Below are 27,940 nucleotides of genomic sequence, written 5' to 3'. Positions count from 1 at the left end.
GTTTCAGATGTAGTACAACTTTGTACTAAGTTTTTATAAAATCGAACACACTTATTTCTATGAGAAACCAGATAATGACCATCCCGAACAACACACATATATTGATATGAATACCAACCTCCATACACTAGTAAGTTTCCTCATTGAAAACTTTCATAGAAATATGACCCGCCCCCGACTTGGGCATTTTCTGGATGTTTTTCATATGCATTCAAAAACTTATCTCGGTAATCAAAGGCCCATAGAGGGCATACATTCTTCCAGCTTTGACTCGGTGTAATTTAGGTGGCATTGTAACCCACATCCTCTTGACCAAGAGCTAGCCATTGAATTAGTGCGCGTCTCCTTAAATGGTTTAGCTTGACTAGCAACATACGTTACGGTTGGCGTTACCATTTTTCGAGTAAAAACTGAGGCGGTACCTTTTATTATTAGCCAGTTTCGATACTTTCTTTTTCCAAATATGTAATGTTTTATTAATGCCCAACTTTGACCAAATAGTAGACAAATAATATTTGACTTGTGTGCACAAAAACATGTACAATCATAAAATGTTCTTCAATACGAATCTAATGGTATCATTTTGCGTCACAATAACCCCATATATATTGCTGGCCTAGTTGTTGATGAAAGTTTGGTACAAGATTTATGTTGACCTTATACATTTAAAAGGAAGGAGTAGTTTTGAATCTATCACCGGTCAAAATTTTGATTTGATTGCATGGATTATAGATGTCAACTCAGTCAAAATAACAAACGAAGTGGCGCTTATTGCGGTTGGTGGGGGTTCAATTGCACAGGAATATAGTTATGCAAACTGGAATCGCATTCTCTCAATCGCTCTACTAGGTAGCTAGCTTTATGTTGTAAAGTTCGGGTGTTAATTAGTAGTGTGGGTGGTCGATAAGCACAGCACAGCCCTGTATTGCATAAAGACGATGTAGTCCAGTGACGCTGGTCAAAGAAAGCATTCAAAATGGATTTGCACTCAGAGCAATAAATAAGAATACTTTGAACGGCCACTGCATTGACCGGTTTTGGGGCCGGGCTACTGAATAACTACTAACCTACACAGGGGCCATAGATGCCCTCTCTGATACCAATTTCTTTTTTACAGATAGGGAAGAGAAGACAATAGAGATGGATTATCTAGCAAATTAGCTAGAGAATGAGACTAATTGATACAGTCACCAATCTAGAAAACGAATTAGCTAGTCACTGAAAATCGGCAACCAAATTAAGGGATCGACGGTGGTGGTGTTAACTCGAGAGTCAAGATGAATCGAACTTGTAGTACTTGTCGACGGCTGCCAGGACGTCCCAGGTGCAGCTGAGCCCCTTGGGGAATACGACGAGGTCGCCGGCGCCGAACTCCACGCACTCCGGCGAGCCCTTGATGTGCGCCCTCACCTTGCCCTTCACCAGGTAGCACGTCTGCCTCGCGTCGAACTTCACCGGGAACTTCCCCGTCGGGCAACCCCACCTGCACGCCGGAGTACGGCACGAGTTAGACGGACGCCATATATGGGATGAAACCAGGAATGAAGGAATCAAGTGTATATATAGCGAATAATGAACTAGTGATCAGCAGCAGCGAGCTAGGCTGTACTCACTTGGGCCAGGACTTGACGCCGAGCTGGGCCAGGCGCGACTCCGGCGGGTTGCGCTCGACGGCGATGGAGAGGCCGGGAGGGTCCATGTCCATGGTGTCCGGGTTTGAGGAGCTCGAGGCCATGAGCACTTTGAGGAGTGGTAGCCTGGATGTAAGACTGAGAGGAAAGGTGAGGGAGGCTTGTGTTGGTTTGGTAGGTGTTTATGTTGAGGCTAGCTAGGGGAAAGGCAAGGCTCCAAAGGCGGGGTCGAGCCGTACCTTCCCTGTATTTGTACACCCGAGGGAGGGAATCTCTTTCCCTTCTCGTCGTTATTGATGATGAACGTTGCTGATTTTCATTTTATTTTCCGCTGCCATGTGTGGATATAGAGACAGTTGGTTCAGTTGGCTACATTTCGTGATATACCGACATGTTCTCGACTAAAATAATCAAATACTCCGTATTGCTAAAAGAGGTAACACGAGCAAGATAGTTTTAAGAACAAACAGCAAACAAATTTTGACGAAAAATAAACAGAAAATTGAAATACAAATACTTCTATGTGGAAAATTGAAAACTGTTAGCACATATAAATATTTGAGTTTTCCATGGATCATAATTTTCAGGAAAAAAAAGGAACTTTTATACTGTTAAAGAAGTTAGGTGTGCTATAAAATAACATTCTTAAACAATACGATTCAGTTTCCACATACGGCTCAAGTGATCTTGTTTCTACGACCATTTACGAGTACAGAAAACGGGTGGACACTTACATCTGCTCCAGTGTATTATTTTTGTTAAGAAAATGACATTCAAATATAGTTTTTCCACCCAAGTTCTCGTCTGAACTATCGGGACAATAAGTCAACAACACACACCAGTGCTCTGTTGTCATCAACTGGGCATACGACGGGCTAGCTTCAAGTTGACACCCCCCTCCATCGGCGATCTCCGGCATTTCGGTTTCAAGGATCAAGGCACAATGTAAAAATTGTACAGTAATACACCAAGCAGATGTACTCCCAAGTATTTTTTAAACGAATCTGATGATGTACTCGTAGTAGTACATATTTTGTGATATGGTGCTACAAACGACATGCACGCGCACGGAACACGATACTACAGAGCAAAACCAAGGGAGACTCTCAATTATCGGCGTCCCTATCCGTTTCTGACGTGGCGCCTCTGGTGTCACCAGCTGCTGGTCAGGCCAGGGCCCTTGACCGCCCGGTGGGGGATCCCATGTGGCGACAGCCCGTGTGGCCCTTCACCCGTGCGCGCAGGACACGTGCGGCAGTGGGACGACCGGGTCTACCTCCTCAGATCGGACGACAGGGGCGGGCCCTCGGGTGCCTTGGCCGTATGCTGGGCTGGACGGTGGCGATGACGTGACGGCAGCGGGCGTCCCGGTCGGCAGCCATATCCCCTGGTCGTACGCCGTCGTCCCCCAAACATGTGGGGCGCCAGTTACCGGGCGACGCGTGGCCTGCGTGCCAGGCGGAGGGGCTGGATCCTGTGATTTCACGAGCGAGGGAGGGAGACCTGGGTAAATCCCTATCACCGTATCACGGCGGCTGTACTAATCTTGCACTAACACCTTACGTTGCGGGCTACGGTATACTATCAGAGTGGGCTAGTGCCTAGTTGCATAAACGGGCAAACGGCATTGCAGATTTTTCTTTTTGTGGCACTTGTTCTTGATCATTTATCTTCACCGCGTGAAGCTGCCCAAGCAGTCATGCAAAACTGAAATTAGTCGCATTTTTTATTTTCAGTCTCATCGTGGACGTTCGAGATTTTATAGAATTGTGGACGTTCGAGATTTTGATATAGTTGCAAGACTTCGATTAGTCACAATTCCGGTAGTACCAATTCTGGTTGCGTTTGTGGGTGAAAAGCGTCAAGAGGACGGACAAAAGTTGAAACTTCATAATGTTGAACAGAACGAGACATTTCCTTCTCTAAAACAAATGTTTTCGGGCATTTGTGGAAGCTCAGGTTGGGTTGAGCTCAGGCCTACCTCACCAAAAATATAATTAGCCAAAATTTGGGTGAAGAATTGCATGACCTGATGACCGTGATTTAGCCAACGTCGGCGGCAAGAAAAATAAATTAATGTGTGACGACAACGGATGCCAAAATATCAAAACAAGTACCGCCTCCGTCTCATATTCATGCAATTAAACTATATCAACAAGAATATGATCCAAATTGCAAACATCTTTCCAACGACGTAATTGCACATCAGTATTTAACAATATATGAACGAAAAAACATTTCCGTGCCAGACGAACTACCAGAGGAACTTGTATTATGTATGGTAGAGACCCTCTATAACAAACAACCTTACCAACAAGTTCAGACCACAATAAAACAGCAGATTATCCAATACTTTCACGAGCCTTTTATACCACAATAAGAAGAAATGGTGCACAGCAATTTTCTTGGTCTTAATGTAATGAGCTAACTCAAATATATATGTCCAGACAATGATGGATGGGATGTTATCTGAAACTTAGGATGCCTCCCAAATCTGAATTGAACTCTACAAGATACTGTAAAAATGCACTGGCAATTTGAATGAACATTGTGTTCCTAATTCACAAGCAACAAATATTTCCTAAAGTTCGAGATAGAATTTTCAAAGTAAAAGGCCTGATTTTTATGTTTATGGAACGACCCTAGCAATCATACATAGATCTACCAAAAGGGATATGCGACTTCTCAAGTGACTCAGCTGCCCAACAAATTAGTGACACACATATGGAATTTCACTGCAATGGCAGCACTGCTTGAGGCACACACAGTAAGCATCCTATCCTAGTCAATTGAATAGCTAAGATTCATTGAATAGTGTTCTAAAAATGTTAACATAAGAGACTTTCCTGAAGTCAAGTTCCAGGTGGAAATGTTAAGTGCGGACTTCACATTTCTAAAGAAAATAGGGTCTAGTTATCCATTCTAAAGGAATTTCAGATGCAACATCACTACTGATAAATGGGATTGGACCAACTGTAGACTAATGTTCTCAGTATATCGCTAAAACCGCAAACCATATCTGTATCCTCGACTGCGCTGTGTGCGCTTTCAAACTAATTAACCAAACTATAAAGAACATGAGAAAAAAGAAACTCCCAAAAATAAACTAATCAAGTCAAAAGGAGCTCATAAATAAACCAAACATGAGATCCAAGAACACAGCGATATGATAGTTTGATTAATCGACCCGAAACATCTCCGGATATTTCAAAGAGACAAAGACAGATTCGCTTCATCGGTATCCTAAGTAGTAAGCCGACTAGGACATACTAGAATGGAAAACAATCAGATTTCCGCGCTAAAGAAATGTCCCTTGCAATCACACTATGGATCAAAGGGATATGCAAATTATCCTAGTAAACACAACTCAACAAAATCATGGGCATATTGCATATGAATTTCACTTCAATTGCAGCTATCCTAGATTCCTAGTAGATCTACTCCCAACCAAACACTAAGTAGTGTTCCAATGATGGAAACATAATAAGGCTTTGCTGAAGTTCCGATTAGGCATGTTTCTGAAGAAAAAGGGGTCTAGTTTTGGGTGCTATTGAATTTCGGGTCTATACCTAGTACCGATCAAACAAAGGTACTCCCTCAGATCATAAATTCTTGTCGTGGTTTTAGTACAAATTTGAACTAAAACCACCACAACAATTAAGTATTGCTAAAACTGAACATAATCTCTCCAGATGGAGAACTTCCAACACAGCGCAGATCAAGCAGAAATACATAACTAACAGAACATAAAGAGCACGAGAACAAGAAAGTCGCAGCCACAGATATCAATCAGACAACATAGAGATACAAGAACAACGCAGCTGTAAGATATTGGATTAACCCCGAAACGTCTCCAGATGTCTCAAACGATATTCACTTCACCGGTAACCTAACTAAAAGGACATCCACTACCATAACGAGAGAACAACCTCTCAACTTCCTTAGATCCCCAAATTCGATCAGGCGAGGTCGGAGTCGTCGAAGTCGGCGCCGTCGAAGGTGTTGAAGAAGCCAGCGAAGGGGAGTGGGCCCCGCACCTCGTTGCCGCGAAAGCCGACGCGGTGGGAGTGGAGCAGATCCCCCTCGTCGTCGTCGTCGAGGAAGCCGGCGCCGGAGGCGCTGCGTGGGGAGTCGTCGATGTCCATGAGCATCGTGATGGCGTCGTCCTCCATGGCGGTGGCGACGGAGCGCGGGGCGGCGGCGGGGGAGCGGCTAGGGTTTTGGCCGGGCGTGCTGGGGTTGCGAGGGTGATTGGGCGTCGGTGGGCCGCGCGGGGTGCGGAGCCTCTGGTGGCGGGGCGCCCTCGCGTCCATGTTGGCTGCGGCCGCTATATCACGGAGACGCGTGAGGGTTTGGAGATCTGTGCGCGCCTTCCAGCTGGCCCACGGGATATTTTTATATACCGACAGAGACAAGCCACGACCCACGACTGGAAGAGGGGGGTCTTTTTGACACCAAACACCCCTCTTCACTTGTCATTACAGGATTGTATATGATTCCATATTCGGTTTGGAGGAATTTTGTAAGATTTTTACGGGATTTTGATCTTCAGAATTTTTCTTATGTGTAACAATCATCTTATAAAAATGGAGATGCTAAATTTCTAAAGATTGTGTCCAAATAGATCTAACTCTTAAGGCCCCTGCTTCGAACATCGTTTCAAGGCCCGGTATAAATTAGGATCAGCCGACCGACGCCTAGCATGCGCCTTGACTATATACATTCATACATGTTAGTGCATCTCCAGCCGTCCCCCCTAAATGCTCCCTAAACGGGTTTGGGAGGCGCCGGCGCCTAAAATCCGACCCAACCGGCCTTTCCAATTTGTTTTTTCATCTGGCGCGGCCCAGAAAGTTAGCCGGCGCCCCTCGGCCGAACCCAACCCACGGGGCGGGGTGGGGGGGGGAGGGGAGGCGAGCGGGTGCGCCAGCTGGAGCGCAAAACCACACGAGCCAGCACTCTCAGCGGCACAACCCCAAAACAAACCTTGTTTGCCCCGAATCACTGACTTCCACCCCGAATCGACGCCGGAACCACCCCTCTCACCGGCAACTTCCAACCCCGAATCTGCTGCTGCATAGATCTTCCTTTGCCTCCGCAGTTCCAGTTCCGCCGTCCGTCGCCGGCCAGTTCCAGCACCGCGTCGGTGCCCACCCAGCGGCCACCTCCTTGCTTCTTGCCGTCAAGGTCTTCGGCGATTTGCCAAGGCCATGGATTCGGATGACGAAGAGATGCTCGCCGCCCTTTTTGACGAGGAAGTCACCGCTGCCGATGATGCTGCCTCCGATGGCGAACAGGAGCATCAACTCATCGTCTCGTCGCTTCTTGCCCTCATCGCCGAAGATGCAGAGCGGCCAGGAAGGGGAGGATCGAGGAAGGGCCGCCGCAAGAGCAAGGCCAGGCAAAGGATGGAAGGCTACTGCATGCTGTACGCGGACTACTTCGCCGATGATCCATTGCACAACGATGTGATCTTTCGGCGCCGATTCAGAATGTCTCGGAAGCTTCTTTTTTTTAAGATCGCCGAGTAGCTCCGGGAGTACGACGATTACTTCAAATTGAAGAGGGACGCCGTCGGCACACTCGGTTTCACATCAATTCAGAAATGCACGGTATCCCTCCGTTTGCTTGCTTATGGAATTACTGCCGATACACAGGAGGACTACCTCCGCATGGCCGAGTCCACAGCCATCGATTGCATGTACAAGTTCTGTAGGGCAATTGTGGCGGTGTTTGGAGAGCAGTACTTGAGGACACCCACTGCAGAAGACACAGCTCGGATCATGGCACAGAATGTAGAAAGAGGATTCCCAGGTATGCTTGGCAGCATTGACTGTATGCATTGGTCATGGAAGAACTGTCCATTTGCACACCAGGACATGTATTAAAGCCACAAAAGATTATGCGGTGTGGTGCTTGAGGCGGTGGCCGATCAGGATCTGTGGATTTGGCATGCCTTCTTCGGTATGGCAGGATCGCACAATGACATCAATGTGCTGCAATGCTCGAATGTGTTTGCCAAGTTTGTTGAAGGCACTACTCCTCCGGTGAACTATGAGATCAATGGCCATGTGTAGAACAAGGGATACTACCTGGCACATGGCATCTATCCAAGATGGTCGACCTTTGTGAAGACAATCTCAAACGCACCCGCAGGAGTAGCAAGATCTTGGTTTGCGATGCAACGGGAAGCATGCAGGAAGGATGTCGAGCGGGCATTTGGTGTGTTGCAGGCTCGATTTGCCATCGTCCGGTACCCTGCTCTCACTTGGTCGAAAGATCAGATGTGGGAGGTCATGACTGCCTGTGTGACCATGCACAACATGATCATCGAGAGCGAGCGGGAATGTCCGGTGTTTAACATTGAACCGTATGAACGGATGGGTCCTCTAGCCAATGTCAATCATCAGGTGCCGGCCGCCTTTGCTGCTTTCCTCGCCCGGCGGCAAGAATTTCAAGACGCCGGTACTCATCAGCAGCTTCAAGATGATCTGGTCGAGCATTTGTGGAGGCTCCGAGGAAACATCTAGTTTTTCGTATTTATTTGCTTGAATTTGATTAAATTTGTTTGAAATGTGATTCAAAACTTATCAAATAATATGCTTGTTTCAATTTGCAATATTTGTAATATTGGTTTGGGGAGGCGTTTGGGGGCGCCAGCCGAGAACCTCTAGACCTTAAAACAAATTCTAGCCGGCGCCCCCATACGGCCGAAAAAAGTGGCAGACCGGATACGAAAATGGGAGGAGGGGCGGGGGGGGGGGGGGGGGCTGGAGTTCCTCTTAGCATGTACACACAGCTGTTCGATAGAATTGCAGATTAGGTTTACATGTCAACATGTACACTCAACTGTTTAGGTAGAATCGCAGTTCAGGTTTACATCACATAGGTAGCTAGCGAGAGGGTAGCTTCGGAAGTATGTCGGAGCTGGCAGCCTGGCACTGTGACGAGGCAAAGAAAAAGAGGTTAAGAGCGAGATTGGGGAGAGAAACAAACTATGGGACAGGAAACCCGCTAACCAGCCCCACAATCGGGAATTGAGTACGGGACGAAAACCTGCCCCCTAACCTAGCCCTAGAAAGTTTCAGAAATAGCCAACAGTTCATACAACCCAGCATTACAAAAAGATTGCATCAGCACACTTCTGCAGACATCATGAAGCCCTCAGCTCAAGCATCAGTAACACAACACTGCAAGCTACTCCTTCCGTAAGCGATCCAAAGCCCGATTCACCTCTTGAATGTCTTCGGTGCTAACATTCGAACCTGCGAGACAAGGCGGTGAGGAATTTTTTTTTTGGCACATAGATAAAAGACAAGAACGAAGGGATCAAGGGGGGCATGATGGCAGTACACTTACACGACGCTAAACGCTTCTGGTTTCTAATACCATTAGCGTCCAAAAAACTTAGACCCACCATGCTCTCAAACTCGAGCTTTTTCCTTTTCATAACCTTCATTTTCTGGCGCAATTTTGGTAGTATGTTCACAAGAGCTGCAGATTCAGCAAAGTTGAGTATAGATTCTGAACCAGAGCTAATTGAGCAAAATCAGTACTGCTTAATTAATAGGTATCAGAAAAGTCTGGACCAAACTTTTATATACAGGGATAAGGTCTTCGTGATTTATTATGCCAACAATTCTGTAAACAATATTCAGCTGTATTTAGTGAAAGGATAGAACGCAACCAAACAAAAAGAGAGGAGTCGTAATTTAAGTGACAGAACCTTCTGATTGCTGAAGTCAACAAATAAGAGCAAAAATTCAATGGGGTGACCAAAGCTTGACCAATGGTTAATACTTATAGGCACATCACTTACTACCAAATTGGTAAAGTACACATATCTCAGTTGTCAACAAGGTGTAGCAGCATACCTTGCATATTGTCCTGAACAGATTTGTCTTCGAACACTTTCAGTACTTCAGCAATGGAGGATTTAAGGTTAGTCTTGTACGTAGCTTGCCTTTCCAGCGAAGAAAGCTCTCTTTGAAGTTCTTCAGATTCCTTGTTAGCCTGATTAACAACATTAGAACTCGTTAGATTAAGTGTTGATAATTAGGATTACAGCTTCGAAAAAGAAGTGTTGATATATTAACAAGCTAACTAATTCTTTATGAGCAAGGTGCTTACATTTCCGAGTTTTGTCCTCAAGATATTAAGTTCTGCATCCAGCTCCGTATCATAATTCCCATCTTTATGTGACACTTTTGCAGAAAAATTATCCTGATGAAGAAAAAGATATCTTATTTTGCAATAATGGCTTCAGCGAACCAAAACGTGTGTGAGCGTATGTCTTTATTTGATAATACCTTATTGCGAGCAAGCACGATCTTAAGCTTAACCTTATGTTCTACACAGGTTCAATTTTAAAGATCTAAGTGCTGAACTGCCAATAACACTCACCATAAAATTTGTTTACTGTAATACCAAAAAAAATCAAGGGATATGATAATACCAATTTTAAAAATCAGTAGTTCTGACTTAGTTGATAAAACATCTATGCATTTCCTTCACTATCCATCGAAAACAGTTTAGGAAATGCTTTAATTGATATTCAATCTGTCCAGGACTGTTAGTTGAGGATAACTGGAATTGAACTCTAAATTGAATATTATACATAAGATGGATTGGAAACAAAATGCACAGGTATATTCTATTATGTAACAACACCCTGCTGCAGTTCAATACAAGACCAACTAGCAAACTAATGATGCACATTAGTCTGCCAGCTTAGAACAAAATATCACTAAGAAATAATGAAATATCAAGATATCTTCTACCCTGAGCATCAAAAGGTCTTGTTTATATTACCATCTTTATATCACTTCCCCAGTTGAGCAAAATGCACACCACAGGACATAGGCTCATAGAAAAACTACAAATGGATAACTCAAGCCTTCCTAGTTAAGAATTAAGATAAAGCCCAGAACCCAGAAGGAATGGGATGAAGACCCTATTTGTTTGGGCTTTTGCTTCAGCTTTTGGTGCTTCTAGCAATCTCAAAAGCACTTCTCCTGTTTACACATGACTCCTGTTTACACATGAAGCTGAGAAGCACCTCCGGACGTGCTTTTGGTGCTTCTCAGCTTCATGTGTAAACAGGAGAAGTGCTTTTGAGATTGCTAGAAGCACCAAAAGCTGAAGCCCAAACAAACAGGGCCGAAATCACTATAGAATAGAGAACAGACTCAAATTATCTCACTAGCTTGCAAGTTAGTTAAATCTTGATTGGGGTTAGCGTTACATAAATGATCAATTTTATCTTTTAAAGTTAAAACAGGCATTTTCGGTTAAAGAACTGGGCACTTGGAGGAGAAAAATCCATCATCCCAATTGCTGGATCAACTGAATGAATTAACACTATTTATTCACAAAAGAACAAATCAGTAATAAGATGACGCATCACTTTCCATATTACATAATCCCAGCCTCCCAGGACAGTAGTATCTTACAGCACTAAGAAGTGGTGTGTGAAGTGCATGAATGAATTTCAAATTTAGCATGCTGAAGTCAAATTAAAAAGTCTGACTTGAATAAATGAGTTACTTTGAGAAAAGGAACGTACATCTTCAGGTGCGACAAATTCTTCAGGCACAGTTAAACAATGCCGGAGGCAATATTTCTCCCAATTGCCCATTCTCTTGTCCAATACATCCTGAACTAAATTGTGCATGTATTGTACTCCCTACAGAGTACAGACAATAATCATTAGAAAGACCACATTCAGAATTCCCCATCATGCACACTGACAAAAATATTAGAACGTTTTGTCATATCAATATTAATGGCTTAGGAAAAAGATACAACAAAAAACATGCAACTTAAGTGAAAAAAATCTGTTAAAAAGCATCGTAAGTACGCTATAGGAAAAACTAGATGAACTATAGGTGAAACCAAAGATCTGAATTTGCTATTACACACCCTACACCTGAAAGACCCATCTACTCAGGGTACATCGCTGGATTTTCCTTTGGAATGGTATCTATCAAAACCTATATATCCATGCCAGGTTCAGTTTAGTTTTCTCTGTTGTCACACACGTACAAATGCAACACATCATACAGAGCAAAAAGCCTATATCCTGCACTATGCTGTAGCAAATACAGCCTATCTATCCATGCCAGATCATGTCCAATAAATCCTGTACTACACTGTGAATGTACTGTACTCCCTACAAGTAATAATCATGAAAAATTCTATATTCAGAATTTTCCACCAGACATATTGGCACAAATATGGAACATGTTATCATACGAATAGTACAGGATGGATTAGGATGAAAGCAACAACATAAATGCAACGCAAATTTTAATAAAGTTCATAAACATTGTACAGCATGCCATAGGAATAACCAGATGAAACATAGGTGGAAACATAACATTATCTTGGGTATAGAAAGAATATGTCGTGCTTTGCATTGTTCTAACTGTTTCAAACTTTCATTCAGTAATCCTTTGACATCTAAAATTTGCAGAGAATTTTTGTTTATCAGAGGCACGATTACACAAAAGCTGTGCCCCGGTGCAAAGAAGTTGATACACAGTTTGCAGCACAAGAAAGTAATATAAATTTGCTACAGGAAGGGACTGCCAAACAACCAAATTTAAGTTATATAACCCCTTCAACTGAAAGACGCATCTATGTAAGCTACATCGTGGCATCAATTTCCTACAGGATGGTATCTGCCCAGATAACAAACCTATCTATCATGTTCTCCGTTGTTGCCTAAGTACAAGCAAAACAAACTTACACTGACTAACTGACAAGCCAGTAAGGGCATTTAGTTCAGATTCAAACCCTAACAGTTCCCCCTATGTAATCACTGAACTAGATGAAGCAGAATCAGCATGTAATCCCCAATAAAACTGGTCAAGACACCATCCGTGTAACTACAACCCTGAATCTGGTTCCAGCACACAGCGACAGTGCCCTGAATCATCCAAAATTCTAAGCGGGTGTACAGTTTTTTATCAAACGCTGAGATCGAGAGCGACTTGCCTGCTGCAGCTCCTCGGCCTTATTGGTCGCCGTGGCGGCGCCGACGGCGTCGACGGTTCCTTCCCTGGAGAAACACAGCGAAAGGGCAAAGTTAACAAACCGGTAGGGGGCGAAGGGGACAATTGAGGCGGTGTTCGGGGGAGGGATCCAAGGCGTAACTGGAGGCAGTACTCCTTGAAGCACTCGTAGCGGAGGTCTGCAATGATGTTGTGGACCTCGTTGACGAAGATCTGAGGGCTCAGCCCCAGCGCGGCCTCCGCCGCCGAGCTCGCGTCTTCCCCTTCCATACCTAGCAGCAAGGTCTTGAGCGAGGGGAGCGGCGGCGTGTGTCTAGCAGCAAGGAGAGCGGCGGCTGGTTGGACCGGGAACTATGGAGTGATTGGGCCGCGAGTTAAGTCCGTATAACCCAGTGAACTTTCACGATGGGACTGCTCATGTTAAGCTAGTAGAATAACAAAAGGGGTTATTCATGTTAATCTAGTAGAATAACAAAAAGGGCTATTCATGTTCAAGCTAGTTTCAACAGTACCATTATAACTGTTATAGACTCACAAGGTCGAGTGGTTTTCTGGTCCTCTGCGGGTACTTGTGGATTCAAAAGCTCAAGAAAAGCATCACCCTATGCTGGTCAAAGAGCAGCAGTCGATGCCATTCGTAGAGTAGATTTACAACGAACATAAGTTATGGTAAAGGACGCTTGTAGTAGAGGAGACGCCGCATTACGAGCCATTGCTAAAAGTGGTGTGCGCTTAAGTTGTATACGCGAAGTAACACCTAAGCCGCATAATGGATGTCGACCGCCTAAAAAAGGCGTCTGGAAAAGAATTAACCCGCTTTCAAGAGAAATAAACGATTCAATGATGGTTGCCTGCCTAAACCAACTGATTCCCACACTAAAACTGACAACATGGCATTTATTTGTCGCCGCGTCAGCAAAAACGTCTACAAAACCGCTTAGATTGGTCATGGGGGTGATTTGTCCGGTTTTGCGAAGTTCAGGGGGTTAAGTACCCGATTTTGAAGTTCAGGGGGTAAAGTGGTCCTCCAAAAGTTCAGGGGGTTATATGTACTTAACTATTCGGCCGCCAGTGCCGGGGCGGTGGTTTGGTTCAAATTTTGGGAACGAACTCGAAGGAAGTCGACACACTTGCAGCAAAATCTAATGTGTGGTGTTACTTTTAGCGATCCCACATTCCCACTCAAGACCAAATGGATTGTTCAGACATGGGTCACAGCTTTTTCTCGTTTGGATGAAAACCCATTATCTATTCACGGGCCGCGGCTGAGACCCCAATATACTGGATTGTTCAGTTATGTGCCTTACATCTACTCTACTCCGAAGGCCTCATAGTTGCGTGCATTGGCTCAAAAGAAAAAAAAAAAGGTGTGTTCCACTCAAAAAAGAAAAAAAAATGCTTCCATCATTTCCATGAAAGAAAAGAGCAACGTGAATACTTGGAAAAAAAAGTTTAATCTAAGTGCTTGTTTATTACAACATGTACTATTGTTCATTCCCTAAACGAAAATCGCTCGGGTTTTATACCCGACAAGTTTATGTTTGTTAATTTTCTCTGTGAAGTTTTACGAGTTATCCGTTGACGTTTGAGAACACACGAGCAAAGTCCCAATCACAGTCAACCAGCCCGTTAGCTTTCTTCCCTTTTTACGCGGACGCACGAGGACATGCTATCACACACACATGACAAGGACGCGCCGCCACAAACATCTGCAGCTAGTAGCAGCTGCATGGCGTACGTGCTTACGAACGAACGCCAAACATGAATAATGAGTATGGCAAGCTTCCACGAAAATGATGGGAGAAAAGTGGCCCTCCATCAAAATTAGTGAAACCTTTTTCCATCTCCGTCCTAAAGTCAGCTCCTCCACTTTTTTCCGAAAAAAAGGCGAAAGCCGGGGCCGGGGTCCTTTACCCCCGCAGCAGCGTGCGTGCATGGATAAGCCGCTATCCGTCCTCCGCTGACCCCTCCTCTCCCGGTAGTAAAACCCATCACCTCATGTCGTGTCAAACACCATGCTTCTCGTTATCTCAACTTGTTTCTCTCGGTGGGCCTCTTGCTGAGTTCTCCGTAGCGATCGGGGTTAGCTATAATTTGGTTGTGGCTTAAACGATGACGAGAAACGGCTGGACCACGATGTGCCTCTCAGTGGCCGTGGTGGCGTGGACAAAGCAACGTCGTACGTGCGTGCGTTGGCACGTGAACGAACACCCGGCGCAGGGCACACGCCCATGCCTATGTTACCGCTTAGCAGCGGCAATCAAAAAGGCTCGACACAGGCGAGCGCTGCCTGCGGCGCGCGTACTGTGTGCCGGAATCCCATTCTGAGGAACTCCCCACGACGACGCATGTACACGGAGCTGAACCTGGTCGATCTGACGTATGTACCTCTGTGATTGGCAACCCAGCAAAGCGAGAGAGGGTCAGAGACCACCCCAAGTCCCCATCATCATGGCCGGCTGCCGGCAGCAGCAGCAGGACGCGCCACCATAAAAGCGTAGCCGCTCCTCTTGGGCGCCCGTCGCCGTTTTTGAGGGGAGGGGATCGTTGTACCGGCCTTTCCGAGGATTAAAGTCAACACGAAAACGACTTTTCGCCCGCAAACGCCTGGCTCTTTTTTTTTCCTCCTTTTGAACCGATCGAAAACGCATGGCTCTTTTTTGTTTGAGCCGAAAGCTCATGGCTCTTTTCCGCTGCGAGGTTGCCATGGTAATTGCTCCCCTCTCTTTTTCCCGCGCCCTATACCGTCGTCGGGCAGCATGACACGCTGCGCCGGACCTCCTCCGGTTGCTCTGCCTTCCGGAGACAGATCGACACGTAGTTCTGCAGGAGTACGTACACGACCTTGTTCCCAATCGATCCGTCCAGTACGCGCGTGTTTACGAGCGTGTGGTGGTGTGGTCACCCCGAGCACTACTCCAGCAATGTACAGTCTCTGAGTCTGAGCGTAGCTTTTCATGGGGGATAATTACTGCTCCGATCCTCCTGTCCGTGCGAGCGCGCCTTGCATCTTATCGGCTTCCAGAGACCGTGCCATGATGCCATCCATGCGTGGCACTCCTGCTCCACTGCTCCAGCATCAGTGTGCCCCCGCCCTGCGCTACAATCGGGAACAAGAAGGTTTGCTCCTGTGACAATAAAAAACCGTGCAGTAAACTCCGTTCGTGGTTTTACTCCTTGCAGATTTGCGTTGCAATACTTAAAAGCAGCGGACATGTCGCAGTGGTCCTTCGAGAATCGTTGCATAAAGATATACGGTCAATCCCTGAGGCTTTCTTTGGTGTTAGAGTTTTTAGGGTGTTTTCTAGGTTATTATCCACTTCAAATTGAAAGACACTACGAATCACAAATGATTGTTTGGTAGGAATATTTTAGAAGAGATTATCTCTAGTTTTTCCCCACAAAACACTCCTTTTTTTTACAAATTAAAAAACTTCTCATACTAGTGTTTTGGGTTTTTGAGAGTTTTGTGTGTGCATCCAAACCTCTCAAATACTAAAACACTAGTGACTCCAAACAAGGCCTAAAGGAACATGTGGTATTAAACAATATCTTCCCTTTTTCACTGAACAATGGAAGTTTTATACTCCTTCCGATTCATATCAATTGTCGAAATATTACATGTATCTAAACGCTTTTTAGACATTGATACATACATATTTGGACAAATTTGAAACAATTAATAATATGGATCGGAGGGAGTATTCCAAGAGTCAGAAGACCATGCCCCGGCTAGCTAGCTAGTCCCATTTTTAGGACTAAATAGTCTCTAAGACCTTGATAGTCTTTATTGGCGATGGTAAGAGCGTACCGAATAATAAGAGGCCCTTCGGTTTCAGATATAAACACTGTTTCAGTGCATGTTTTGAACGTGTTTATCATTGTAACAACCAGGTCAACGAATAATGAAGTAAACAAAGATATTTAAGAACTTAATTAGTTGGCCAAGAAAGAAAGAAAAAAGAGAACCGAAAGAATTAATCATGAGCGTGGGACTCACTTATTTTGTCAGTGTCACATCGACATTAGTAGACCTACACAAGACACATAGCCCACGGAGAGGTAATCTCCACCCCCTGCACCACGATGCACCTCTTGACAGCCACGTAAACTTACACAGATCATCTCAATATCTCCCTTTGTCAGTCATAAAGCCCATGCTACTTTGTGGCAGAAAGCAGCACTACCGCTCCTAGTCGAGCATAGAAAAGGGCACACCTAGCCTAGCTGTCCGGCGAGGTACCCACTAATCTATATATACTCGTTTAAGCCATGCATGATACCATGCCATCATGGCGTAAATTGCACACACGCACGCCTCGGTCCTTGCATATGTTGCTTCGCTTTGCATCGATATCTCCTCTCTGCTGCCCCTTTTCGCGATCACGTCGCTGGGATAGCCAACGATATGGCCTATGCCCGTAAAGCATGCTCTTGCTGCGTCAATGGCTAATTAATTACGAGCCCGTTCCATGCAGGTGATGGTCGAAAGGTTAAAACAGAAGAGGGTTGATCTGTTGAGGAATCAGGATTCCTCGTGCAGCAGCTAGGGGTCGTGGGAATCTCGGGTTGGGATTGCGCTCACGTGCTCCCGCCCGTGCGTTCTTCCTGCTCTGCGCACGTAATTTCCCCCTCGGATTCGTATCCTCCGCCGCTGTACGCTCAATCTACATGGCGCAAATGATATGACTCGGACTTAAAAAGACGTGTAAATATGTGATTTGAAGTTTTGCCTGAAGTGGCGGACCAACCATACACACCTTTTTGTGCTGGTAAGTTGACCCCAAAAAAAAAAAGACATTCTGAATGGCCGCGACGCTGGGTGGTCTAAATCCAGATGTGATTGCTGATCCGCACACTAATACAATGGCACACCCGTTTCGTCTAGTACTAATGATCAACTGCGCGCCTTCATGGAGTACATTTTAATGGCTACTACTTAACGCAAAATGTGTTTCGGGAAGTAGTGCGTGTATATATGTCAAACTGTCATGCTTGACAATGGATGTGCAGCTAACGCATGGACCGAGAGATCCTCTCGTTTTGAAGTAGTTGGTCACACAGAGGACGCCACACACTCCACGCGGCGCAACTTGTCAATGATCGAAGATGGAATGCATGGATGCTGTTGGCTTGTTGCCTGGATTTGGCCGGGTAGGTTTGGTCGTATCGATGCTTTGAAGCCGAGATCTGGTCAATGATCACAAGCTGGCTAAGCTGCTGGTAAAGTTTGACTTCGATCAGGAGTTACTCCATCTATACGGCCTGGCATCGTTCTCGGGCAGTAGATATATGTGGTCAGTCACGTCTCAACGCACCACGTGGGGATGGAGCGCCGGTCGATGTGATGGGTTGACCATGCTGAACGTGGACAAAGTAGGCTACGAAAAATAAACAATTTCACAATAATGCTAAGTATAAACAATATGGACGTTTTAGACGCCGTACTGATGCATCATGCATGGGGTGTACGTGGAGATAATAACCGTTGGTACTTTACGGTAGGGATGAGACAACGGCCGGCGGTAGTACGTGCCATGACGTGATCTGGTGGCGGTGATGTCTCGGCGAAGGCGTAAGTCATCGGTGGCGTTCATCACCACGAGAGAAATGCGTGGATGAAGCCAAAACGGGATAACTGGCATCGTTGCATGGACGTTGGACTTTGTGTGATCACAGAGTTTCGGGTGAGGATGGATGAGAGATTGAGAGGTGGCGACTGACTAGGGGCGGCCGATCAGGTGAAGTGTGAGGGAAATAGTAGCATATTTTCTCGGTCCACGAAAAAATGTACATACCAGAATTTCAAGACAAACTACCAAGTAGGTAGAAAATGTATTGAGAATATGCCAACCACCATCTCTTTTCTCTTTAATTCTTTTATCTCCAATGAGCTAGGTGCACGGAAAAATATTATTGGGTTTGATTTTCGTATGATGAGAGAGAAGCAATTTTTTTTACGAAAAGAAGAACTGCACTCTTTTGTTGACAAGATTTGAAACCAAACGTACACTTATTTGTGGACGGGTGGAGTATGGAACTGAAGCGCCGGTGACTCAATATTTTGGGCACTGATCCAAATTTTGGTTTAATTCTTTTTGTGCTCGTAACTTGCTGGAGTATATCCGACTACCCAAATGCTGGTGCATTCCTAAGGACTTTTTTTGCTTTCCATATGAGCATGAAAGAATATATAAGATGTTTAGAAAATAGAAACATCAAACGCAACTCGACCATGCACATATGCATAAAGTCTACTGAAGATAGAGTCATCGAAATTGAGTATTGACAAAGTCAACTGTGGACGTATTGTTATTAACCCCTAACTACCCAAGCCATATACCCTTGGTTCATCTGGACAAAGCCATTTTCCATGCGGGATGCAGCACACCGCAATACACATCGCAGAGAAAGATCCAATGTCAAGTACAAACTTCTCGAGCAATTTTGAACTACTCCCTCCATTTTTTTTATGTAGGGTGTGTAAAATTTTCAGCCGTTTTGCGAAATATAAGGCGCGCACTGTCTTACCTGTCCACGCGCCCAACACGAGCTGAAAAACCGCACCAGCTGGCAGTTGTATGCATGCGTTCGATTCACTACTGTTGAGTATTGAATGGTGCGATTTGTCTCTTTCAAAGCTGCATGCGGATCTCTTCTGTTGGTCAAAGGCAGTTGCCAAGCAGGAGAAAATGCGTGCGCCCGACCTCTGCTACGCGGGGTGCATCTCAGTTCGTCGTGCTAATATTCGTGCTAAACTTTGTACGCTTTATATTAAAAAGTGGAGGGAGTACCAGATATGTATAAATACTTAGTCACCGCCTCACAGGTGTAGTACAAGGTTCGGTTCCAAAATCCCCATGAAAAAATACAACCTAGGTGTTGAAATAGCCTGAAGAACTCTGATGTCAAGCCGCCTCTCCTCCATAGGAAACTGATTTAGGGTTCCACCTTCGCCCCCCCCCCCCCCCCCCGAGAAGGCCCAGATCTACCGGTGGGACCTATAGTTTTTGTCGTCTAAAGATTTTGATAGATCTTCATGTCAAGGATCGGCGGCGCCGAGACGATGACGATGCAGTTGACATGGAATAAGGTCTCCCTGCCTCCACTCGTTTTGGTGGTGCTTCATGTTTGGGAGAAGGTGTGGTCCTCGTGAAGGCGATGCTCGTTGGATGGCAACGCTTTGTCATCGAGATGATCTTGTCTACTCGAGTTTGTCTGTCAGGATAAAATTGAGGAGCGCCAAGGTATACTCTTGTCATCCTTTTGAAAAAGAGAGAAAAAAATGCACGAAGAAATGGTACTCGAAACACGAGGGAAATTGGACACTTTGAAACACGTGGATGAAATTGGTCACTTCAGCCTTTGAGTTGAGAGATTCTTTGGTGGGAGAGCCTTAAAAAATTGGAAATGGGCATGGACCAGTTGCCAGCCAGAAGTTATGGCGCCCACCAACCGGTGACTAAAACCACCCCCCGTATAATAAAAACAGCCAAAACCTGCCCGGGCTTCACCGCAAACCGCTCCCATTTTTTCGTTTCTCGCACCATAGTCAAAACGCCCACCCTCCTCCTCTCCTCCACCATTATCAGTCTCCTCCTGTGCGCTTGCCTGCCTGGCTGGCTGTCTCTGTCTCGTGTCTCCTGGCCTGTCTCTCTCCACGCAGAGGTCAAACCAAAAGCCGCACACACACCACCGCCGCAACGCACCGCTCGCTCTCCAATGGCGTCTCCCTCTCCCCTTCAAAACGACCTTCCATTCCTCCCACTTTTCCTCTCGTCGTAGTCGCAGGCCAGCCAGAGAGAAGGGAAGGTACAAATACAATACTCTTACAATAGCAGTGTATTGCGTGAGAGCTTTGAAGAGGCGAATCTGCGAGTGCCGGTTCTAGCTTATGGAGGGGATGTGGAAAAAGGCCAAGAAAGCGTTGGGCGTCGGCCTCTGCGCGCACCTTCCCGCCGTCGCCGGTGACCGGGAGGATGGCGCCAGTGAGCGGCGCGCATCTGATGCGTTCTCTCAGGACTACGTGGCGTTGGCGGCGGCGCACACGTCGGCGCCCAACACCCCGGTGCAGGCGGAGGCCGGCGCGCTCCGGAGATGCAAGTCGGGGGCCAAGTCATCCAAGGTGAGGCATTTCTCCCCCCATCCCCTCCCCTCGCCTCTATCTCCCTCTTTCCGGGCAAGTTACTCACGTCATTATGAGTTAAGATTTGGTTGGCGTGCGGGGGAGCTGTGGAAGCTAGATGCGAAATGCTGCGGATGTGGAGGTTTCCCCTTGGGATTCTTGGTCGGGGCTTGGTGCTGAATGCAGCAATGTGGTTTCACTGGTGAAAGATTGTCCAGATGTGGTTCTTTGTCAGAATTTTTTTGTTGGAGTGATGGGCGTTTCGTTTTGCTTCATCTTGCCATGTGTCCACCATTTTTGTATGTATCGGAATTTTTTATGCTACCATGTTTTGTCTTGAGCTCCACCTCTACTAGTTTGGATTTGCCATTCATTTTTTCTGCAGTAGAAATAATCTAATGCTGTTTCCCCCTGATTGTGAGGAAATATGGGACAGCGAGTTTTTCAGAAAAAAAAGGGTTTTATCAGCATATTTGATGATTCTGTCAAACTAGTTCTTTTCAACTTTATTCGATTGGAATATCCTCGAACGAAAATGTGCGCATGTCATTGGCAAACTGATGCTATTCTCTCTGTCATCTTCTGTACCACCCAGTTTTTGCATTTCTTTTCGTGCTGTTTCTTCAGTGAATTTACATTTATACCAAAGTGCAATGCAAAAGTTCGCAATTTGTCTCCTCTCTTGTATCTATGTTCCCAGAGAGTGTTCTGATTTTGGGACCGCGATCAATGTGCTAGTTTTGTCTAGGTATCAATTCCAGTTACTCTTCGTCTGTGCGATGCATATAGCTTAACGTAAGCTTCTTTTCTACTGTCTCTACTTGTTCCTCCCTGAAAGGGAAAGTGGGCCTCTTTGGTCAACAATTTCCACATGGTCACGTGTATCATCTTAGCATCTAGTTTCTTAATTTGCTAAAGGCAAATCTTCCACCTTGAGCTGTTATCCATTACCAGGAATGCCCATTGACCAGCCTTCTATTAAAGTTTATTGGTATATTATATTTATTACTCCCTCCAATCCTAAATTGTTGTCGAAATATTACATGTATCTAGACGCTTTTTGAGAATAGATACATCCATATTTGGGCAAACTTGAGTCAAGAATTTAGGATCGGAGGTAGTATCTTGTAAGTACTCATGGCAACCGCGTGATTTCTTTGAATGTTCCAAGTTCTGATTTTTTTGTGTATTGGCTATTTTTTTTTCGTGTGGTGACGACGGTGCAGTGATGCCTTTATAGATGGGTTCACACTTTATTGCTTAGTAGCACGCCTACTTGGTGACATATTGTGTAGGTAAGTGTGCATAATTGACCAGCAACTTCACGGGGATCTCCTCAATAGGGTTGACTTTTATTTGCTTGACAGTTCTTATTTTGCTTGCTCTGGTCAGAAGTAAAGACTAAGCTTTTAAGATAAGAAACACTAGATTGCTTATTTCTTGTGATCGCGGTCCCAAAATCATTTCTTTTGAGGCCTGTGTTTCTTGTGATGCCTGTATTACTAAATCGATAATGCTTTCAAATCCCGTACCTGTGTGCTGTTGAATTTTATTGGCAGAAAGTTCAGTTTTATTTGTGAAGGTAGCACCTCTAATTGTGGCATATGGTGATGCCTGAGTCAATGTCTTTCTAACTACATATGTTTAAGACTTAGCAAACCATGCCATCTGGAAAACTATAACACCAAGGTGCTCATTCGATTAGTTTTTGTGGTGTGGACACAGTTCGAGAAAAACAACCAGGACTTGCTTTAGCATAGTGATGTATGGATGTTTATCAGCAATTTTGTTTGACTCTGACATTTGTGGTAGGTATTGGTCAACCCATATCTTACTTTTGCCATTTTATGATTTGTTCAAAACCAATAACGGTTTATATCTTTACATAGGTTCTTTCATTGAGGATGACTTAGATTGTGGTTTTGTCAAACTCGCAAATTAAACCCCTACTTGTCAGCATTTGTTACCTATTGGCTCCTTATAAATTTGGAAGCTTTAGAATGAATGTCTCTTGCCATTTAGAATGTTGAATTGTCAGCACATTGCTTGTAAACATTCAACTCTTTAACATGATGAGTATGGTCAGGTAGAACGGCAGACGAATAACTATATAATAGATAAAATAAGCACATGTGATGCAATTTATAAATGTAGATAAGGACCTATATAGGTTTTTAAGGTGCCGGTCTTGCTGGACAAAGGCTGTTGAATTAGAATTGATATGTGCCGCTGGGTTGACAAATGATTGAAAATTTCACCAACACTTTTCAAGTGCGGTGTTATTGAGTCTTTTTTTAGCATATAAAGTTAGAGTTGTACCCATAATACATCAGATTGAGTACATAATTCTTTTATCTGACAAACAAATAAAATATGAACTTGAACTTGACAATCCATTTAACTATGCTGTATTGTCTGACATGGATGGGATATGAAAGATGGATAGTGTAGATTTGTAATGTTGTCTTTTCTCAAAAGGGTACAATTTTTCAAACAATGTTTTACTTTTCTGAGCTTATGTCTCCATAACTGTTAACATTTGCTATGTTACTTTTCTTTGACTGTTGCTAAGGGATAAATTTTGATGGCATATGATTAAAGTAATAATCTTCTATTTTTTGTGCCAACAGAAAACTTGCGCGATATGCTTCGATTCCATGAAGCCAGGTCATGGACAAGCCCTCTTCACTGCTGAATGTTCTCACATGTTCCATTTTCACTGCATCTCCTCCAGTGTAAAGCATGGAAATTATGTATGCCCAGTTTGTCGTGCCAAGTGGAAGGAGATCCCGTTTAATCGCTCGCTATCTTCTATCATTCCTTGTGGAAGAAGTGGGTTGAACGTGAACCAAGCTCGATTGCCCCAACAAGATGCCTACATGGCTCTTCTCCGCCAGGTTCCAAACCGCCAGCGGGAAACTGCTGCGTTGCATACTTGTGAGCCAGTAGAGTTCAACGATGATGAACCTTTGCAGCAGATGGAGGCTCCTCACAGTTGTGATGTTAGATCTAGTAGAACTGTGGAAATGAAGGCATATCCGGAGTTCTCAGCCATTCCACAGTCATCATCTCCAGATGATTTTGCTGTTCTGATCCATCTGAAGGCCCCATGTGGTAACCCAGAGAAGGTCACAAGCAGAATGGTTAATGCAACCTCAGTTGGGTACCCTACATCTCGTGCTCCTGTTGATCTTGTTACCGTGCTTGATGTTAGCGGCAGTATGGCAGGAACCAAATTGGCACTATTGAAGCGAGCCATGGGTTTTGTTATTCAACATCTTGGTCCATCTGACCGCCTTTCAGTCATTGCTTTCTCTTCTACTGCCAGAAGGTTGTTCCATCTCCGGCGGATGTCACACTCAGGGCGGCAGCAGGCCTTGCAGGCTGTCAACTCGCTTGGTGCTGGTGGTGGCACGAACATTGCTGATGCCCTTAAGAAAGCTGCTAAGGTCATCGAGGATCGCAGTTATAAGAATTCAGTATGCAGCATTATTCTGTTGTCAGATGGTCAAGATACATATAATATTTCCTCAAACGTTAGAGGAACTCGGCCTGATTATAGGTCACTTGTTCCTTCTTCCATTCTAAACCACACGGTAGGCATAGTGCCTGTCCATGGGTTCGGGTTTGGAGCAGACCATGATTCAGATGCTTTGCACACAATTGCCGAGGCTTCTGGTGGAACATTTTCCTTTATTGAGGATGAAGGTGTGATTCAGGATGCGTTTGCTCAGTGTATTGGTGGACTTCTTAGTGTTGTTGTTCAGGATATGCGGTTAACTGTGGAGTGTGCGCATACTGGTGTTAAGCTTCGTTCCATCAAATCTGGTAGTTACTTGAGTAAGGTGGCTGGAGATGGGCGAAATGGGTCAATTGATGTTGGACATCTTTATGCTGATGAGGAGAGGGACTTCTTGCTTTCCATGAGCTTCCCACAGTCCCGAGAACAGATCACACTTTTGAAGGTTGCATTGTCCTATAGAGATCCGGTGACAAATGAAGGTATCAAGGTCCAAGGCGACGAGGTGAAGATCCTGAGGCCAAAATCACCCACATCTGAACCTGTTTGCATGGAGGTTGATCGTGAGAGGAACCGAGTCCGTGCCGCCGATTCTATTGAGGCTGCTAGGGCTGCTGCTGAGAGAGGTGTCCTTTCTGATGCAGTGGCTATTCTTGAGGAGTGCCGAAGGATATTGTCGGAGTCCTATTCAAGCAAGAATGGGGACCGTTTATGCATGGCCCTTGATGCAGAGCTGAGGGAGATGCAGGAGAGGATGGCTAACCGGCAACGTTACGAGGCTTCAGGGAGGGCATATCTGCTGTCTGGACTGAGCTCGCATTCTTGGCAGAGAGCCACAACACGAGGTGACTCCACAGGCAGCAGTACAATTGTGTACTCATATCAAACACCATCTATGGTTCAGATGCTGCAACGCTCACAGAACCACTGCCCTTCACCTCAGGCCCCAAGGCCGCAGATCATCGTACCAACCAGATCATTCATGCAGAAACCCCAGCCAAGGTAGAAGTCAGCTCACCGTTATCTTGTGAAGCAAGCACATGGATGATGGTGCCAGAATGACATTGTGGTCATTGGTTAGTAGGTCAACATGTGGTAGTTTAGTATCCATCTTTTGTTTTTCTTTGTTCAGGTCATGGTGGTGGTATACCGGAGATGGTGATGTGGGCTTGGAGGTAAATATGTTCTTGGGGTATACTGGAGAAAGTGATGGGGGTGTGATAAATACATTGTGGGGGGTATATACTCCTATGGTATCAAGGAATAAGGTTTGGAAAGTAAGTAGCAGGGAGGCTGGAGAAATGCTATAAAGGCTTCAAGGGACAAGGGGGGAGAGGGGTGTTGGTAGGTAGTTCAGTTTGTCACTAAGTTTCTTTGTTGATGAACTCTTTCTTTTTGGTATTTGGTAATGTAGATAATGGTCTGGTCTGGGTGCCCAAGTAAGGGGAATTTTTGATTTTGTGGGGGTGCAATGCAATTCCATGGATCGAGCTCTTGTTTTGACTCGCTATTTGTCAGTTTCTTGCATCGCAGCGTTCTTGCCTATTGTTTCGTTGGATGGAACCTGCTGAGTCTTGTTAGATTCTGTTGATGAAGTTTTGTTCTGTTGCCTGTGGGATGTTTACGCAGGCTTCCAGATGACCTGCATATGTATACTTTTTTTTCTTACGGCTTATACAACGTGATACTGGCTAATGGCTATGCATATTTCGCTCCTAGACAGAAATGGGGTATGAAAGCATACTTTTTAACACCTGATTTGCTCTATTTTCACAAAGCTCTGACTTAGGTTATTCTCCTTCATGTCATTGTCATATGCCATGAAAGCTAAACCCCACTATTTTGCATAAAAAAGACCATACTAGGCTTTGGAAAGTTCAACTTACTCTTCACTAAACCCCACTATTTTCCATATAGGCTTTGCAAAGTGCAACTCTTCAGATCAAGAACGTATCTATTGATCGCCAATCAATGTTGCACTGGTCTGTATTTCATGAACTGGTACTACTCCTTTGATCCTAAATTGTTGTCGAAATATTACATGTATCTAGATGCTTTTTAATAATAAATACATTCATATTTGTGCAAATTTGAGTCAAAAATTCAGATGGAGTACTAGATTAGCAGAGATTGCCAGATACTTGAACAAAGTTACACTAAAACTGTAAAATATCAGTATAAAGTAAACTACGGAGTAAAATTTTAAATATATCAGTCTGAAACTTAACTAACAGAGACTGCCAGATACTCGAACAAAGTTAAATTTTAATGGCAATATATCAGTACAAAACTGCACAATTAAAACCATGACAAAGAACAAAACTCCAGGATGCTACTGTAACAAGATTAATTCCAGGCTACTTAACCAGTCAACAAAATCTACGCGTACAAAGAACCCAAAACCCGTATCTAGCTACCAATCCATCCTGGTGCACCGCTAACTGGTGACCCGCTCGCCACCCTCACCGGCAAGATCACCCCGCGGCATCAAAACCTTCCTCCCCGGCTGCCCCATGTCGTCGGGCAAGGTCGGCACCCGGAGGATGCTCACCCTGCACGGCGCCGAAAAGGACCCCTCGCCGCCGCGGCCCAGAGCGACCCTGCAATCCACGACCTCCTGCTCGCAGCTATACGAGTGACGGCAGAGCCTGGCGGGCGCCTTGATCGTCACGTCCACGGCGGCGTCCCCGCGCGACAGCTCCTGGGCGAGCCGAGCCACGGCGAACTCCGGCACGGCCACCGCCTGGCCCCAAGCCATGACGTGGCTCGCCTCCGTGGTGTTCTCCTTCCGCGCGCAGAACTCCGGGACGGGCCCGCCCGCCAGCGCGACGCCCGCCAGCGCGACGCCCGCGTAGGACACGGACGCCGTGGTGCCGCGCTCCACGCACGCGGCGCTGTACCGCCGGGGCTCCCGGATGCGGACCGTGAGGTCGAAGGTCGGGCTTATTAGGGCGCCGCCGTGGGCCGGGTCCGCGGGGATGTCGAGGCCCGAGAAGCCGGCCACGGCGACGGTGTACTCCGGGAACTTGCCCTCGTCCACGGACCACATCAGGGGCCAGTAGAGCAGGGGCACCAAGATCGCGAGCGCGGCCAGGGCGCCCAGGAGCGCCGGCAGGGAGTTCCAGAACATCGCCTCCAGGTCGATGCCGTCGTCGTCCAAGTCTCGAGCCCCCATGGCGACACGTACGCCTTCGATTGTACGGTCTCTCGGTCCCGGCTCTCGATCTCTTCTTGTCGATCGATCGGCCTTGTAGTTGGGCGCGGTTGTAGGATATATGAAGGGCGTTGATCGATTAATTATTGACCGGTACGAGTTCATGATGTTATATAACTAGCTCGGTCGTCCATGGGTTTGATTCGGTGATCATCGTTGGATCGATGAGTTCGGCAATGACACGGGGTTGGTACGTGTCCTCGGGAATCCGCTAAGTACTAGGAATAGGATCTAAACGTGACTCGTACGTGCGCGCTGCACAGTTCATCCCGAATAGGTTTACACTGCCAAGGGTACGTATCTCACCTCGTGGTAGCATGTTCATCCTTTTTTTTTTAATCTCACTCTGTCTCCAATTAATTGACGCCGTTTTTTTTAAAAAAAACCCTGTAAAATTAGTCCCCAATTAGTTCTCCTTCCAGCTTTTTGCACGTG

The 27,940-nt window shown here is 45.5% G+C and overlaps 4 protein-coding genes across 5 annotated transcripts; 1 reads left to right on the top strand and 3 right to left on the bottom strand.

Moving 5' to 3' along the window:
* Positions 1-958: 958 nt before the first annotated feature.
* Positions 959-1,869, bottom strand: LOC100832985. The gene is made up of 2 exons (XM_003575327.3): positions 1,614-1,869; positions 959-1,483 (listed from the first exon to the last, which is right to left on the bottom strand). Exons 1-2 carry the CDS (start codon positions 1,733-1,735, stop codon positions 1,273-1,275), a joined length of 333 nt encoding a protein of 110 aa, XP_003575375.1. The 5' UTR covers positions 1,736-1,869; the 3' UTR covers positions 959-1,272.
* A 3,478-nt stretch (positions 1,870-5,347) lies between these two features.
* Positions 5,348-6,011, bottom strand: LOC100840025. The gene has a single exon (XM_003572672.3). The coding sequence runs from the start codon at positions 5,942-5,944 to the stop codon at positions 5,591-5,593; it is 354 nt and encodes a 117-aa protein (XP_003572720.1). The 5' UTR covers positions 5,945-6,011; the 3' UTR covers positions 5,348-5,590.
* A 2,408-nt stretch (positions 6,012-8,419) lies between these two features.
* Positions 8,420-13,025, bottom strand: LOC100832675 (protein MIS12 homolog). Of its 2 annotated transcripts, none has more exons than XM_010237411.3 (7): positions 12,789-13,025; positions 12,630-12,693; positions 11,197-11,286; positions 9,762-9,854; positions 9,506-9,644; positions 8,991-9,125; positions 8,420-8,896 (listed from the first exon to the last, which is right to left on the bottom strand). In XM_010237411.3, exons 1-7 carry the CDS (start codon positions 12,914-12,916, stop codon positions 8,829-8,831), a joined length of 717 nt encoding a protein of 238 aa, XP_010235713.1. In that variant the 5' UTR covers positions 12,917-13,025; the 3' UTR covers positions 8,420-8,828. The 2 variants fall into 2 exon arrangements, with proteins under 2 accessions (XP_010235713.1, XP_003575374.1); XM_003575326.4 differs by having other exon boundaries at positions 11,197-11,316; positions 12,789-13,024.
* Positions 13,026-20,182: 7,157 nt separating this feature from the next.
* LOC100832360 lies at positions 20,183-25,823 on the top strand. The gene is made up of 2 exons (XM_003575325.4): positions 20,183-20,771; positions 23,402-25,823. Exons 1-2 carry the CDS (start codon positions 20,541-20,543, stop codon positions 25,295-25,297), a joined length of 2,127 nt encoding a protein of 708 aa, XP_003575373.1. The 5' UTR covers positions 20,183-20,540; the 3' UTR covers positions 25,298-25,823.
* The last annotated feature ends 2,117 nt before the right edge of the window (positions 25,824-27,940 follow it).

This window comes from Brachypodium distachyon, chromosome 3 (genome assembly GCF_000005505.3).
Source record: "Brachypodium distachyon strain Bd21 chromosome 3, Brachypodium_distachyon_v3.0, whole genome shotgun sequence".
In the NCBI taxonomy this organism is placed as follows: Eukaryota; Viridiplantae; Streptophyta; class Magnoliopsida; order Poales; family Poaceae; genus Brachypodium; species Brachypodium distachyon.
Note: the sequence above shows the minus strand (reverse complement) of the source record. Positions and strands in the feature narration are given on the sequence as shown.

Coding starts and splice junctions, on each gene's coding strand:
- LOC100832675 (XM_003575326.4), bottom strand. CDS start 12,916: ATGGAAGGGGAAGACGCGAGCTCGGCGGCGGAGGCCGCGCTGGGGCTG. Junction 9,126..9,505: donor TGTTCAGGACAATATGCAAG/GTATGCTGCTAC, acceptor CTGAATCTGCAG/CTCTTGTGAACATACTACCA. Junction 8,897..8,990: donor CCAGAAGCGTTTAGCGTCGT/GTAAGTGTACTG, acceptor CTTGTCTCGCAG/GTTCGAATGTTAGCACCGAA.
- LOC100832985 (XM_003575327.3), bottom strand. CDS start 1,735: ATGGCCTCGAGCTCCTCAAACCCGGACACCATGGACATGGACCCTCCC. Junction 1,484..1,613: donor GGCGTCAAGTCCTGGCCCAA/GTGAGTACAGCC, acceptor TCCGGCGTGCAG/GTGGGGTTGCCCGACGGGGA.
- LOC100832360 (XM_003575325.4), top strand. CDS start 20,541: ATGGAGGGGATGTGGAAAAAGGCCAAGAAAGCGTTGGGCGTCGGCCTC. Junction 20,772..23,401: donor CGGGGGCCAAGTCATCCAAG/GTGAGGCATTTC, acceptor TTGTGCCAACAG/AAAACTTGCGCGATATGCTT.
- LOC100840025 (XM_003572672.3), bottom strand. CDS start 5,944: ATGGACGCGAGGGCGCCCCGCCACCAGAGGCTCCGCACCCCGCGCGGC.